Source organism: Paralichthys olivaceus, chromosome 8 (genome assembly GCF_024713975.1).
Source record: "Paralichthys olivaceus isolate ysfri-2021 chromosome 8, ASM2471397v2, whole genome shotgun sequence".
NCBI lineage: Eukaryota > Metazoa > Chordata > Actinopteri > Pleuronectiformes > Paralichthyidae > Paralichthys > Paralichthys olivaceus.
This window is the reverse complement of record NC_091100.1, coordinates 15,874,514-15,890,296: the sequence shown is the minus strand read 5'-3', so window position 1 is coordinate 15,890,296 and position 15,783 is coordinate 15,874,514. Positions and strand designations below refer to the sequence as shown.

At 39.7% G+C, this 15,783-nt stretch overlaps 1 protein-coding gene across 1 annotated transcript in view; it reads right to left on the bottom strand.

Moving 5' to 3' along the window:
- Positions 1 to 15,000, bottom strand: part of LOC109627230 (sphingosine kinase 1-like) — a 31,471-nt gene extending 16,471 nt beyond the window's left edge. The window contains exons 1-2 of the mRNA XM_020083683.2: positions 14,459 to 15,000; positions 1,912 to 2,061 (exon numbers count right to left, since the gene is read on the bottom strand). Coding sequence (XP_019939242.2) covers positions 1,912 to 2,061; positions 14,459 to 14,882 — 574 coding nt within the window. The 5' untranslated portion in view covers positions 14,883 to 15,000. The remainder of the gene's footprint in view (positions 1 to 1,911; positions 2,062 to 14,458) is intronic.
- Positions 15,001 to 15,783: the final 783 nt, after the last annotated feature.

The window sequence follows — 15,783 nt, the reverse complement described above, 5'->3', positions numbered from 1 at the left end:
ATGTTTGCTAATAATCACGAACACTGCAGATTTCAGATTTAACACAGTTAAACTGATCAAACGGTGTAAATATATTTATTTCTTTTGACTGTTGAGGATTGTTGAGGAGCTATTTAACTATATGTAAACCAAACAGAAGTTTAATACTCTTCTGGTGTGGCATTACTCAGGGATTAAATCATTCTAATCTAGGGCGATTAAAGAGAAAGATTTATTTTAGAATACATAAAATAGAGTCAAACACAGTCAGAGATTCTCTGTCACTGTGGTGAAATTTCACTCCCAATGGCCGTGCTCTTTCACAGATGTTGATTTGAGGATTAAATCTATTCTTATATATTTTCCAGGATTAACTTGTCAAAAAGTACATCTCAGAAATCTTGTCAAGTACAGGTTTTGGGTTTTTTAGCACAGCACCAGTGAGATGCCTCTTTGTCTGTCGTCCTCTCTGTAATTCTCTCTCTGCCCTCTTTTCTCTGTGTGTGCACTTCCCGCTGTGATACAAGTCGTACTTTCTCTCTGATGCTGCAGTGATTTATGAACAAACCCAGGCAGAGGATTAAAATAAAAAATAAACGACAAGCAGAGAAGAAAACTTCAGAGTAACCGACGTGATCCGGCTGAGAGCATTTACATCTGTCTGTGAGTCTGACCAGTGCTGTGTAATCATCACCACCCAGTGTATATAGATTACAGCTAGACTATGAACATGAGATTATTTCAGTACAAATCCTAGAAAATTGAGATTGTGTGCGAATGTGTGTGTTTGGGAATGCGTCTTTATCCATATGTGTGTCTGACTGTGTGTTCACATATTTATTACATAACAGCTCTGCATGCATATGGATCAGAGGCAGTTGATCAGCATAATGACAGTGACAGCAGGAGAGCAGGCAGAGGATTTACAGGAAGGGGCACTGGGACACAGAAAATGTGTGGGACATGACAGGAGAGGTAACTGTTGTTACTGTAGCCTCTGAACTGTGCATGATGATCGTTTACTGCAAAACATATTACAAGATTTGTGTGAGCTGAGCTGAACATTCTGGAATTTTTAATTGGGGTCAGGGAGACGTTCAGTGTCACAGAGAAATTAGCCTAATCTAGTAAATAAACAGAGATATCACTGAGATATTTAACACATTATTAAATACATAGTAACAGTTCTTAATTAAAATGTCTAACAACAACTAGACCTGTTTGTTGTTTGGTTGACCTGTGTACTTACATTATCCAAAATTAGTTTCCAATAAAATGATCAGTAATTATCACAATGCACATGATCTACCTCAGATTTATAAAATGTTTGGCTCTTCACCAATTGTTTGACATTGTCTATTTAGAAAGACTTTTACTCAGGAGCAAAGAGCAGTGTTGAGACAAGAAATAATAATGTGACATTTGTCGTGCTGATTATAAAAAAAAGTCTATCGTTGTATGATCCTCAAATGAACAGAAAGGATCTTCAACACATAAGAACATTGCACATAACTCTCCAATACAGGTGCACAATAATGTGTGTATTCTTAGTTTGGCATTAATATCTGTATAAACATCTGTTCTGAAAAATCTGAACATTAGTGGATCAGGTCTCACTTTCCCGCTCTATATACAAATACACGCGTACGTCATTTCTGTCCGTGATGACTAAATTATGTTTTTACCCAGTTTGAACTTCTACGTGTCTGGTGCGTGTGTCGATGCTAGAGAGGGAGATAGAGAGTGAGTCAGGAGGGGCTGAATGAATGAACCCAGCTATGAAGTTTTCACCAATTAAAGAAAGGTATCAATCATTATCTGGTGATCAGTGTTGATTTTGACGGTGGCTACAAACTAATTACCATATGGTCATTGAGAAACGCAAAAATACATTGAAACTGGAGTCTGTATGTAGTGAGTATGTCAGCTCACCAGTTATGACCAGAGTGTGAGGGACACCGGCCTCGTTGAGCATTGGTTGGATGTGGTTGTTGTACATGGTGAGCGCTTGTCCTTTCCCGCTCTGCGGATTCACAAGCAGCATCATTCGGCACGGATGAGACAGCTCCCTCATCACCAACCCTGCAGAGGAGAGAGAGGGAAAAGCTTGAGACGCTCATCTCATAGATTCTGACACTTTGACTTGTCTTACATTTCTTTTACACCAAACTGAGTGGGTAAACGCTGTTCTTTTAAACACAGGTAAAGTGACTAAAAAAGAGGTTTAGCTAGAGGCTGTGTGTCTGACGTGTGTTGTCAGTTTGACAGGTAGTTGTCTTTCTGTTTGAATGAAGAAAATGAATGAACTGTTTTACTTTGTTGCCACTGTTATTTAATTATGGTATTACCACCAGCAAAATGAACATCCTTTATTCAAACAGTCAAATATATTGGTGGAGGTGTCGACTACGAGCAGTCCTGCGTGCCTGGGCAACTGCATTTTAATTCCTACTATTGTGTAATGCTGTCTTGCCACTTCTAAAGATGGATGAGCAGATAAGTAATCGGGTTAATGCAAATTACTTTTTTCAAATCTCTGGGGGCTCGAACAGATTTCAGAGTGTTACACAGATCTGACAAACAATGATCCCACATCTTTTAAAAACACACACGAGGGGCTAAAGAAGAGAGGAAGCTGCTGGGTTTGACTGTGCCACAGAATCTGAGGGAGATTAATTAAGACTCTGCTTTACCAAAGTAATACATTATTATAGGGAGGGAAGCAGGAAATTATTGGGGTGGTATCTCAAATGTTAAGGTTCTTGAAAGTTGATTCTAGTGAGAGCAAACTACTTTAAAATGTTCTCTCTTTTCTCTGCTTCCTTTAAAACTATTTTTTCTATCAACTTAGCTCAGAAAAAAGACAAAAGTAGAAAGAAGTGTGCCAAGAAGCCATCAGCCACATTTGACTCACAGCAGCTAATTTTATAGCTGGGTACTCAAAGTAGAAATAAAAACACAAACACACACACCTACAAAACAAACAATTTCAGCCTATAGGCCAAAAGCCTCTGAGGCAAAAAGCTGGACGGTTATTTATCAACCACCAAAACACGGAGAGGGTGGAGGGAGGTGAACCATCCAAACAAGTTTGACAGCTAATAACTGAATTACAATGGGTGGGAACCACCGACATGTAGACACTCGAGTGATTAGACTTGTTCAGAACCTAATTAGCAGGTTTTGGTTTTAATGCTGCACTTCCAGTGATTCTGCTGGAATGCAGTCAGTCAGGTCAGAAATATGTTTACACACATTAACGCACCTTTAGTCTGTTCGACCTGAGGTTAACTCTTCAGTGTCCCAGGCTGCTTGTTCTCTGATGATCCTGAATATAACTGAAGAACTTTTGGTGTTTATGAAGTTTCTCTAAAACATTCATGGGAAGACTCTTTAATTAATTAGATCTCTACTTCAAATAATGACGTTTCTTCCTGAGAGCTACATTTCAGAATGTATTATTTTTCACTGGCTTGGGGTTTAATGACAAACAAAGTAAATTTCAAATCCAAAATTAAATATATCGACAAGTTTTCATTATGTTGCAACCAGATTTAGATTCTGCGTTGTATTGATACAGTTCCATCAGATCTAAAGGTTATTTGGTCTTGATGAAAAACAAAGTGCCACAGATTCCTTAATAAAGCTTTGGAGCTGAAAAACCCAATTTTTAAGATGTTTTGACGATGTCCCGACAAGAGGTGTTATTTTAACAAACATTTCAAAGGAAAGAGGTGAAATTAAATGTATATATTAAATATATTAAATGTAATATTATTCTGTCAAACTTTAGTTGAGCTCATAGGACTTGATAGTACAATCCCTTATTTAATCAGCACCTGGTGATGGGTGGGGTAGGGGTAATGGTAATATTTGTTCTACTTTTCTCTGGCAGTAATATTACATTCAGTGATTTAATTTCATAGGGAGGTATCTGTACTTAGTGACTGAGGTTTTCTATCTCTGTGTGATTCCTATTGAGCCTGTTTTTCAGTTCACATGCAGCTTGGTTCAGTGGAATTAGCTGTTGATGTGTTCATGAAAGAAGTGGCTGTAATTTTGTCACAGAGTGTAAACATGATTCTAATCTTTCTAATGAGAGGTGAAACATCATGATAAATGAGAATCTTCAGACATGCAACAGAGTATTTTTCTTTTCCAGAAATCATAAATTAAAATTCAGCGCTGGTCGGATATACTGTACGTATGTAATGTGTGTACTTTTAAAATGCAAAACAAATGGAATTCACATTTCCTTGTACGGTTTAAACAGGTTCATAGAGGCACAGCCACTTTATCTTTAAATCAAATGTTTCTGTGGAATCATCATTTCCAAACCAGAACGACTGAACTTCCGAGGGAATGCCAACAAAGTGCCCTCATTAATCAGCTGCCATGACAGCTGGCAAGGCCCTGACCTTGCTGTCCTTGTGCCCAAACACCCACACAACAGCTCTTGTTTGCTATATCTAACCCACACCACTTCCTGTGTGACGCCCTCCCCTTCTCAAAACATTCCAGAGGCTGCTATCTTTCTACTCGTCTCCGTCTCTCCTTACTCTGGATCAAACATACGACCAATAAAGGAAACCAAGAGGAAATCTATTTTACAACCCTACCTGATCTATAACTAGACCTGATCCAACAACGCTGGACTTTTTGTTAACATGAGGATTGGAGAGACATGACAGCAGATAATGTGTCTGGTTTGTTTGTATAGGGATGAGTGTAGCCCTGACTGCTGACACTTATTTTAGTCCAGTCCTGGTGACAATATTCAGTTTCTGCTTGGTTATATTATCATTTTGTTGAGGGAACCAAACATTATGACCAATGATGACAGAGCTGAGACAGACATAATTACACCCTCAACAAAACTATTGTGGGAAAAAGGAAATTACTATGAATGAGGTGATGAAGTGGATGACACTGCTGTAGATTAAGAAGCTGCTCACTGAATCATCATTATCCTCACAAACAGCAGCCAAGAACAAAGAAAAAGAATATGAAAACAACAGCCAACCTACAGCAACAAGGCTCAGGTCCGCATCTCAGCTCTGCATCTCAACTCTGCATCTGAGCTCCGCATCTCAACGACATCCTCTGTGACTACAACATGTCTCATCTGCTCGCTTCAAACCAAGACCATGGGAACTGTCCCAGATCTTAATGGAATAATCACTACTGAGGTATTTACCATAGGAAATGACAACCTAAATGAAAGGGGGAAAACCCAGGAGCCGGAAAAAACACATTTCTGTCTTATAATAGCAATCTGGCTGCATATGGAGCAGACAACTTTCTGCTTTGCGTAACAACTCTCTAGTACATTCAGCAGGATGTCAACACACAGGGAAGGTTTAACTGTAAACTCTTCTTCAAAAAAATGTTTGTTCAATTCTCAACCCAACACTTGAGCAAATTTATATTTGTATTTCTATATTTTTCCTCTGACAAGGATGCTATGTTTTCATCTGCGTTAGTCGTCTGTTAGTAAAATTACAAAACATCTACTTGACACATTGAACTTCATGGAATGATGCTGTATGCGTCAGGAAAGAACCCAATCAATTTTGGTGCAGATCGAGATCAGTGCACCGATCCAGGAATTTCTTTTTAATTTTTCTTTATTATTGCAATATAGGGCATTTTTTCATAATAATTCATGGCATGTTTAGGGGACTGTGGTTTCCTAAGGGGACTGTTGGGCCTTGGCAGAGGTAGGCACTCTACTGAGTGCCTTTCTGATTATATATACAGAAATGCTATGATATTAACTCAAGGTTCCTGGCTCAAATCCTGGTTCACTTTCTTTTTGTGCAAAGTTTGCATGTTCTCCTTGTGTCTTTGTTGGGTTTTCTCCTGGTACTCTGGCTTCCAACCACAGTCCAAAGACATGCAGATTGGGGTTAGGTTAGTTGGAGACTCTAAGTTGACCATAAGTATGAATATGAGTGTGAATGTTTTTTTGTTTCTGTATGTTGGCACCTGTGATGAACTGGTGTCTCTCTCCAGGGTGTACCTTGCCCCTCACCCAATGACAGCTGGGATTGGTTCCAGCTAATCCTGCAACCCTCAGGATAAAAGTGGATGGATAGATAGGAGATATTCACATGAATGACAAACAAACATTCTATGTGAAATAGGACAAGGGTAAAGTACAACCGTTATAATTCATGATCTTGTATGGCCAGTCATTCTGTCTGAAGCCTCATTGTTGCTTAACGACTCACACTGACTCACTGTGATGACCTGTGGATTAATCCATCAGTCACATTTTGTGTTTCTCAACTTCCTTTAAATCAGGTCTACATCAGCAGCACAGCATGAGGAAGCATCTGCCATTAAAGAACAAATCAGTGATCTGGGAACTAACTGCCTTTCTAGAAACTACAGAATCACCAGGTTTTCATAACGCTTCACTGAGCCCCCTCCACACAGCACTCAGCCGGCATAAATTTGCAACACAGATGGGACCAGTCCAACTCTGCCCAGATCTGTTGTTATTAGGGATTTTTAACTAGAATTACCACACTGCAGTTTTATGTCTTTGTCAAACACGGACGATTCAGTCCACAAAAAAAAATGTTTTACAGACTCATATGGTCATCATGACCTTGACCACTGAAATATAATCCATTTATCTTGGTCAAAATTTGAATGAATTCCCTAATAGCAGACTGGAGATATTATGTTCAAGAGGCCAAAAACATGTTTTGTGAAGCCACTGGGATCTTGACCTTTGACCACCCACAACAAATTTGAAGGGATTCTCTCAAGGCATTTTTAAAATAACACATTCACAAGGCAAAAAAGTGTGTTGTGTGGTCCAGTGACCTTAACCTTTGACTTAAAAATTGTAATCTGTTCGCCTCTCAGTCTAAGTAAATGTTTGTGGCAAATTTGAAAGAATTTTGCTTCACAAGGCAAAAATGTGATTTGTGAGGTCACAGCGATCTTAACCTTTGACCTTCAATTGTAATCGGGTCATCCTTGGGTCTTGGGTGCCAGATGCAATAAAATTCCCTATGGGATTTCCTGGTGACATGAGATCACCGTGACCTTAACCTTCAATCTCATTAGTTCTTTTTCAAATTGAAAGGTTTGTACCAAATAAGAAGAAATGGAGCAAGTTCAGGCAGCCAACTCGAGCTGTGCTGCTCCAATCATGTGACACACATCATGTGACATACCTCATTCTCCACAATCATCTATTATACACACCCACCTTATAGGCAGACTATTTAAGCAGAGAGAAATTTCCCATCAACCCCTTTGTTCGCACTGCTGCTGCAGTATCGCTACCAGTTGCTTCAGCCCCTCCACCACCCCAGCAACCACCTGTAGCCTACGGGGGGGTTACAAGTATTTGCTTACTCCCATCATATCTGTGTAATCATATCGGGGGAGTGATTGAGTCGGAGTCTAGGCGCCAAACACACACTATGTTCTAATGTTGCAATAAACAGTTGAATGTGAGTTGTCTGACTGAAATGCCCTCCTGACATATCGTCTTCACATGAATGAGAAAGACAGACTGACAACCCAAAAACATAATGCCTCCAGCCACCGGCTGTTGATGACTATATAAGGAGAAAAACAAGTCAGAGCAAAGGTAGTTTTTTTTTAAAGCAGTAAATGGATGTTAAAACTATTTCTCATGTATAAACTAACCTAGAGCACAGGAACAGAGGACCCCCACCTCACGGCCACATACCAACCAACAGGTCAGTGTCCCATGAAGACCGCTCCTACATTTCATTTGTTGCTCAGTAGTGATGTGGGCTCTAAGCTTTGACAAACACCCATTAGGAGGGAATCCAGTTTCCACATTAAAGGGATTAATGGATTAACATGTGTTCGACCTGGTACTGGTGTCCTCCCTGCCCTGTGTAACATGACAGATACGTCCCATCTACGAAATGTTTGTTTCGTCACAGGCCAGCCGAGGGCAAAAGCCACATTCTCTAATATACAGTGCTCTGCATGTCATATATGTGGAGGCACTGAAGAGGACTTAAACTATTGAGTTGTTCTACATTGTGTCCCTGTTATCTTGTAACTAAGCATCTGCATCAGGCCAGCTGTGCTGAATTCCTGAAAACATATCCCTTTCAGCAGAAATGAGATTGTTATTTGATAGCAGCACAATGTTTTGCCCATAAACCGAGTTTCATGAGCAAACTGCAGTTAACTACATGCCAGCTGTGACCTCATGACGGCAATTTAGAGATGCAGCAACATGTTGGGGGTTTATCCGTCATGATTAGAGGTTCAGCACTGGATGATCTTCTACTTGAATGTCATATTACTCAGTGCTTTATTTGGCGCTTCACAGGGTTTTGATACAAACCTAACTGCTTATCTCTGTATATTTAATTAATGTTAGGACATATTTCCTCATGGTTAAACATTCACATATTTTCAGAGATTAAAGCAAAAAAAAAAACTGTGTGACTGACAGAGGTGGGATTCAAGTGCTAGGGTAAAGTCAGCAGGGGCTAATTACACATTGATAACATTACTGTGCAAAACTTTTACTTTAGTAATTGATAGAGTTTCTTTATCAGCCAGTAAATTTGATTTGACATACATTAATAAGTGGTAAAGAAACATTTGAGAAATGGTATATAACACACTGTACAAGCAGTTATGTGCAGATATCTGAACATACAAGGATATTTGTAACTGACTTTTGATGCATATTATATCTCACCGATATAATAGACTGCAACGTATTACCCAGCATTCTTTATACATCATCCTCCTCTTATGGGTACACACAGGAGGAGGAAGTTAAAGACAAGAACATTGTCAAATACTTTACAACCACATTGTGTATTGTAAACCATTAATAGTTTATATACTGTATAAAAATGGTAAATATGAAAAAGGTTGAAATATATTCGAAGACAGTTTTTTCATGGTAGCTCTGTTTTTCTGTGTTCTACAGAATTTTTTGAGCTGAAACTCCTATACATCAGAAAAAATTAAAACCTGCTCTAAAAGCAATGGTAATCAATTTGATTATTGTTATTATCTATTATCATTCCTATTATCTGAGAGCAATATTTTGAGCACAGATTGCACCATTAATCCCAACATCAAACTGCAGTAACAGGCAGGCCAGCAAGGTGATAACTCTTGCTTATGATGCTGTTTGTAAATCACAGACAGAAGCTGCTCAAAAACACCAGAAGATTTTTTTTTGCTGTGCCAGAACCACAAAGGGTGTGGAAGGAGGAGGAGAGGAGGTGGTGTTGGTGGTTAGCCTGCTGTAGATCTATATTAAGAAAGGCGCAGAGTTTACGACTTGGAGGTTTTTATTAAAATCATCCTGCGCTGCCTGTCGTGTTACTGTTCCTGCAGTATCCTGAGCTTTGTGCTGAGAGACAGGAGAGGATGTAACCACCGTCTGCCACTCAGTAGAACGATGTGCATCCCTTACGGTTATTTTAGGCAGCAGAGTCAGATCAGGGAGGAGAGGTTAGGATGAAAAAATGCAAAACAAAAACTTTCCAAAAGTCAGCCACTAATTAAATGTTTGACATAAGTTGTATATTAAATTAAACTATAACTTATTTAACTAACATCAGATCAGTTGGCATGTTTGATTGTATGTTTAATTCCTGGAACTATTAAGACCCTTTTCCCCTGTTCATAAACCCACTAACATTGGCTTTTGTCTGAAATGCTAATGGTAAATTTATTATTCTCTCCCGGATCAAATCGAGCCATGATGAAAAGATGACACCTGGGTGAAGGAGCTAATTTTGCAAAAGGTCGAGGTGAGTTTTCGTTGCCTTCATGTTGCAATCGGAATGGAGTTGATCACTTTATTTAAGCGAATTTACAGGTGTTTAAAAAGCCCACGTATACTGGCTAATTTTGGTGTAAAAGAAGTATTAGTAATACAGTTTTCAGTAAAAAGATGTGTGAGCAAAATATGAGATTACTGCTGAAAACGTTCACAAAAATGCAATAAGTGCCAGCGTGTGGAAGAAATGGACTTTCCACCATAAAACAACCACAACCACATGTTCTTCTACCAGGGAACTTTCTCTGAAGCAGCTGCTTCATAGGCTGAATGGTCATTTAGTGGTTGTTGGTGTTGTCAGCATATTATAGAGGCTGTTTCTGAGAACACAAACTGGGTGTGCACTGGATGTTTTTTGTGCTATAATGCACAAACAGTCATCCTAGATTTTCTCATGGAGATATATTGTTACAACAAGCAGGATCTGGACAAAATCTGGGAGGGTTTGCTTCGAGTGTGCATCTTTCATCCACATCCTCCATTTTTTCAGTTTATTTATGATAGACAGTCAGGGCGGGACACCATCATTGCAAACACAGAGCTGCAGTGTGCACTGCCAAAGCCAGAGACAGCTCCAGGGAGGCTGAATCCAAGGTCTCGATAGTACGTCAAGCTCCTTCTCAGTCTAGTCCAGGATACCTCAGGGAGAGGAGCGCTGCTATCTGACCACACAAACATAAGCCTCTCGCAAGAAATGCACACGGCACTGTGCTGCTATTCTTATTTTAACCTGGTTGTATCACATCTTTGGTAGAGAAGAGGTAGGAGATTAAGTTCAAGTGCAACAGAAAGGAATGGTAACAATATTTAGCCCTACCTAAACCTGCCAAGTATATATTTTAACATAATTGTGACTTTTAAGGCCTAAATTTCAGATAATTTGAATCTATACTTTTTAAGACCCTGCAGAAACCCTAGTTGTATGAGGATCAGGAAGTTTCATTGGTCTTGTCTGTTGAAAACAAATATATGATCCTTAATGGGATCAGCTGCATCACTAACCAGATGGTAATGTATAGGTTAAAAGTAAGTGCTAAAGGCTATTGATAAATTATATTCTACAAACATTGATAAGAAAACGGAGAAGGTATTAAAATGAATGCAAAAAAAAATTCAGTTTCTTTAAATCATCCTTTGTCATGTTGTCATGTAAACAGCTTCATAACCACAAGGGCTTAAGCTAAACACTTCATAATAATAATAATAAACTTGCTCTTTCGGCTTGCACTTCTGAGATTGTGTGTAACAAAGCATAAATACAATTGTCCCAGTTTCACCTCTTCGCAGCCAGAGGTAATGTATTAGTAATAGCATGGACTTGGCTTAGAGAAGCTTAAGTTTCGCTGGTGCAACACTGGTCCTCCTGGGGACGCCGAGCAAGGTGCTGTGCATCCTACTTTTATCACTGCCCTTTCCATGGTTTTACACTTTTACTATAAGCAAGGTCTCACAGGAGAGAAAGGAAGGAAGGAGCTCACAGCCCTAGCAGAAGTTAAAAGCAGAATTTCAATCATGTATTGTATTCAGCAGGGATGTGCACAGACGTGCGCAGGGACGTGCACAGACGTTTTGAAAGGCAGGGGCTCAAGTGAGAAAATGGTCACTTCTCATAACTATTTATACGGAAAAATGTTCTAAAGCCAAAAGATAAATATAGTATCACATTTCTGACTAGTTTAACAATTTATTATAATGTTGAAGAAAGTTAAAACACTGCATTGCGTCTTAACCCTGATGTCCTGATTGTGCGCATCATGTCTCGTGTTGTGTAGCAGGTTAAACGTGTGACTCATACTCTGGAAGGAATCAAACAAAGACAAAGTAAACATCAGTCCTGTACGTGCCCTAATAACTTGTGATCAGTGATGGTGATCATTGTTAAAGTGTGAAGTGAGTGCAGGTCAGAGGAGGAGTGAGGAAGCAGACTCGGACAGACACTCTGACACAGGACGACCGGACCTTTAATGTGCGTCTGTCCTGAAGCAGCTGTGTTAAATTTATTCAGCGACATCACTAAAAACAACATGAATCAATTATGGTCTGTCTCTGTCTCATTGATACAGAGTCCACATCACGATGCTTCTAAGAATCAAGAAATGTCCACAGCTCTGTGCTCACCACTGTGCAAGAGACATGGAGGGAGGGAGGGTGGAGACTAAGTCTAATCTCCCAACTTGATATTTTGATTGGTTATCATACTGCTACTGAATTCATTAACCCATTAGATGACAAATAATTTACTATAATTGTCACATTGGCTCCACATCCTAATGGTAATGTGGCCTTTAAAATGTTAATGATAGAGTTTCTTACTAAATTAAAAGAAATAAATGACCACAGTGCTTGTGACTAAGCCTTTGTCTGCCAGGTGTTAAATGACTGATAAGATATAAACCTGAATTAACTTATTGTCATTATCTGGTCATTTAAATTAATTATTTGCCACTGTCAGTGACTGCCAAGTGCTTAAACCAGATGTCAAGCCAGAGTGATTGATGTAATCAGAGCTGCTACTCTCTCTGCCTAGTGCTATCACCTGACACATGATAATGCTGAATCCAATTCAATTATTGACAACTTGGATCAATGCTGTTTAAATACTAGGCCATGTATCTCAACTGTCAGTTGTAATTGTCAAGAGCAGGGGGGAAACATATGAGGAACTGTGCAACTGCACCAATGTGCAGGGTAACAAGCTTCTGCAAAAATGGTGGCAGATACAGCAGGTGCTCTAGAGAGAAGATGAGTAAACTGGATCGAGTTAGAGGCTCATTATATTCATGACTCTGTTGAAAACCTGTTTGCTCATTGTCTGAGGTTAAGTCCCAGGCTCACAATAAAGCAAATAATTCTGTCTCGGGTTACTCAAAGTCTAGAGTTTCTTCTTCTGACAGGCGGGGTAGAATGGCTGCATATTTTTACTTGTTAAAATATTTTTGTGCAAATGAGGAAATGCTATCTGGGTCACAGCGTAGAAGAGAAAGTTTGTGTGAGGCAAAGAAATGCTTTTTGGATTATTAAATTTTTTTCCTCAGCCAGGACATCTTGATGAGGTCAACAAATAATGAGAGAACTTATCTTGTGAAATCTCAATTTACAGAAAGTTTCCCAGTGGAGTGATTGTACCTCTTTGCACTACATAAACTCAAGTAGTAATATTGCCCTCTGTCTCAGGTGTCTTTATTGTAAATGTGGTTTGTTTATAGACAGGAGTTACTGAAATATGACTCTCTGTACACCATACCAGACCTATTGTTCTATTCAGATAAGCAGCAGGTATTTCTATACAGTTCTACACCAGCTATACCACTTGATATGACATGAACTCAGCAGCATTAATACTGCCCCGTGTTTTTGACATGTCTTATGTTAAGTGTATGCAGATGCATGTAGTCTCTCCTTGTTTAAATCTGACTTTTAGCTCCAAACTGCATTCACACGCTGTAGTTTCCATGTTTACAATAAACATACCATACAGAAATATGAATTCATAATAAAATCAATATAAAAACTTTAGAAGTAACTGAATTGGGAAAACTGCATAATATCACAGGAATGCCACAAGTGACTTTCTTCCTCCTTACACAAACACTTATTTGGGCTGTGTCCCCAATCACTCACTATAAAGTTAACTATATAAAGTCTACTATATTGTGAATAATATCATTTTCTATCTGATTGTTTTGTGTAAATTACATAAGGGACCCACTGTATCATACAATAATTGTGAAAAGCAGTGTATTTCGAATGGTCACTAACCGAGCCATCATGCATTGCTCTGGTGCTGCTCAAAAGAAAGTCAGGTGAGAGGAGAGAGTACTGAGGTGATGATAAAAAGTCTCAACAACAATGACTAGCGCAGAGAAAATTACCATGGAGGATGTTTCACCTGATCCGTGGAAGCATGTTAATGTTTTATTTAACCACTGAGGACTTTTTTCATATGCAAGGAGCCTGTTACATAAACTTGAGGAAATTGAGCTCACAGGTGTGATCGTAACAGAAATGCGAATGGAGGTGGGGTATGTTTGTTTAAAAGGAACAATCTATTATTCAATCCGTGAGCTGACCTCCAGGTAGATGGCTTGGAAAGGGCATGGATTGAACTTCAGTTTCCTAAAACTGAACCTATTATAGTTGTTGTTTACTACAAACCCCTACAGGAAACAGATTTTGATAAAAATTTAGAAAAGGCTTGTGTTAAAACTAATATATTATGTACGGTAGAAGGAATGTGAATCTACGAGAGTGTTGTTTAATAACCGGTCCATGCTGGCCTTAGGTGATCATACAGTCTAACAAGATTTTCAAATCACAGATTAGGTGTGGTTCAGGTTCAGACATGCAAAACATTACACAATTGAGGGATTTGAAAATAAGCTTTTTGAGCAAAAATGGCAGAATGTTTTTTTTCATAAATGCAAATTTTTGTTTTTTTTTATTCTATGAAACGTCCTGACACTTCTGCTATGAAATGTCCTGTACCTATGAAACGTCTTGTATGACACTTCAGCCATATACAAATTTCAAATGTCTTCTATTAAACCTCAGATAGGAAATGTCCAAAATGAAACTTTAGCCATGGAACTTCCTGTGTAGTGTTCTCAGTACCTGTGTTAACATACAGGAAGCGTTGCCCCCTCGTTGCTAACCAACACTCACCGTCTCTTAGATACTGTTGCCGTCCTGAGCGCTCTCGGACGGCGCAAGCCCACTTCTCCGCCTCCTCCAGGTTAGCAGCGGGGTCCTGGAGTGCGGTGAGCCGGAAGCGGTGCTCCGCTCTCGCCCGCGACTCCCCGGAGCTCAGCCAGCGCCGCTTCAGCGGGTAGAAGTAGACTGACAGGTACGCGGCCGGGTCCCCGCCGCCCCCCTCCCGGTAAGCCCGGCAGCCGACGCAGTCCTTCAGGCTGAGCACCACCTTGTTCCGCCCGACAGGTGCCGACGGGAGCCTCTCAATGATGAGGTCCCTCTCGGTCAGGTTCACGGCACACCTGACTTTACGGGTACCGATGGCTGTGAATTCCCCGTAAAGCGTGAACGGGCTGCTCCCGGTGCCTGGGTCCGGTTCAGCGCTCCGCTGGTCCATCCTTAGCGGACTGGGGGAGACCGGGACGCGGACACACTGTCACATAGCTCCCCGCCTGGGGCAAAGTGGGAGTGGAGCGGACTGACACTGACAGTCTGCTGCTGGGACCGGTGTCAAGGTGGAGAAATCAACTGCGCCTTATCCGGCTGCATTTCAAAATAAAAGGCGTACAGGGTGAAACCGTAGTTAGACCTGTGGAATGCCTGGTTTTTTTCATCAAGATCCACCAATCATTCTCTGAGATATCAACGAAAATCTCACAAGTTCTTTCTTGATTCCACCTGATTCTTTCCACAATGTTCAACTAATCCGTTCAGTGCATTTTGCTTAATCCTGTGAACTAATTGACAAACGAACAGACACATATGTTAGGTTGATGATGATTGGTGGGTTTCAGAATAAAACACTCTAATTTTTAATTGTTTTATAAAACTAGAATAATTATGTAAGATATGAAATCCTTTATTAGAATAATAAACGTCACCTGCCAGTTAGTTGATTTTTTTGCTGCTGTATCCCAATCAAACCAAGTCATTTCTCCAGCGATGAATGCATAAGTGGATATTTTTAATATCTGGTACATGTTCCAAAACCCAATTTCAATTAAATTAGTAGAAACTAGTTGATGTCCTGGTAATCAGCCTGTGATATGTGTTTGATTAATTAATGTGATGATTCTCTACAACATATACTTTAATCAGGACCATGTCATTTCAAAGCACATTTCTAAACTGTTATTTTTAGACATACTATAAATGTACTGTCATAATTAAACAATTCGCCAATTGACAAATTCATGCTTTTATTTTCAAGGTCGCCCAATTTCCAGAGTGACTGTTGGTGTCTCTTGGTGTCTTGACGCTTTTCCAATGGGACTGCAGATGATACTAAACTTCACTGT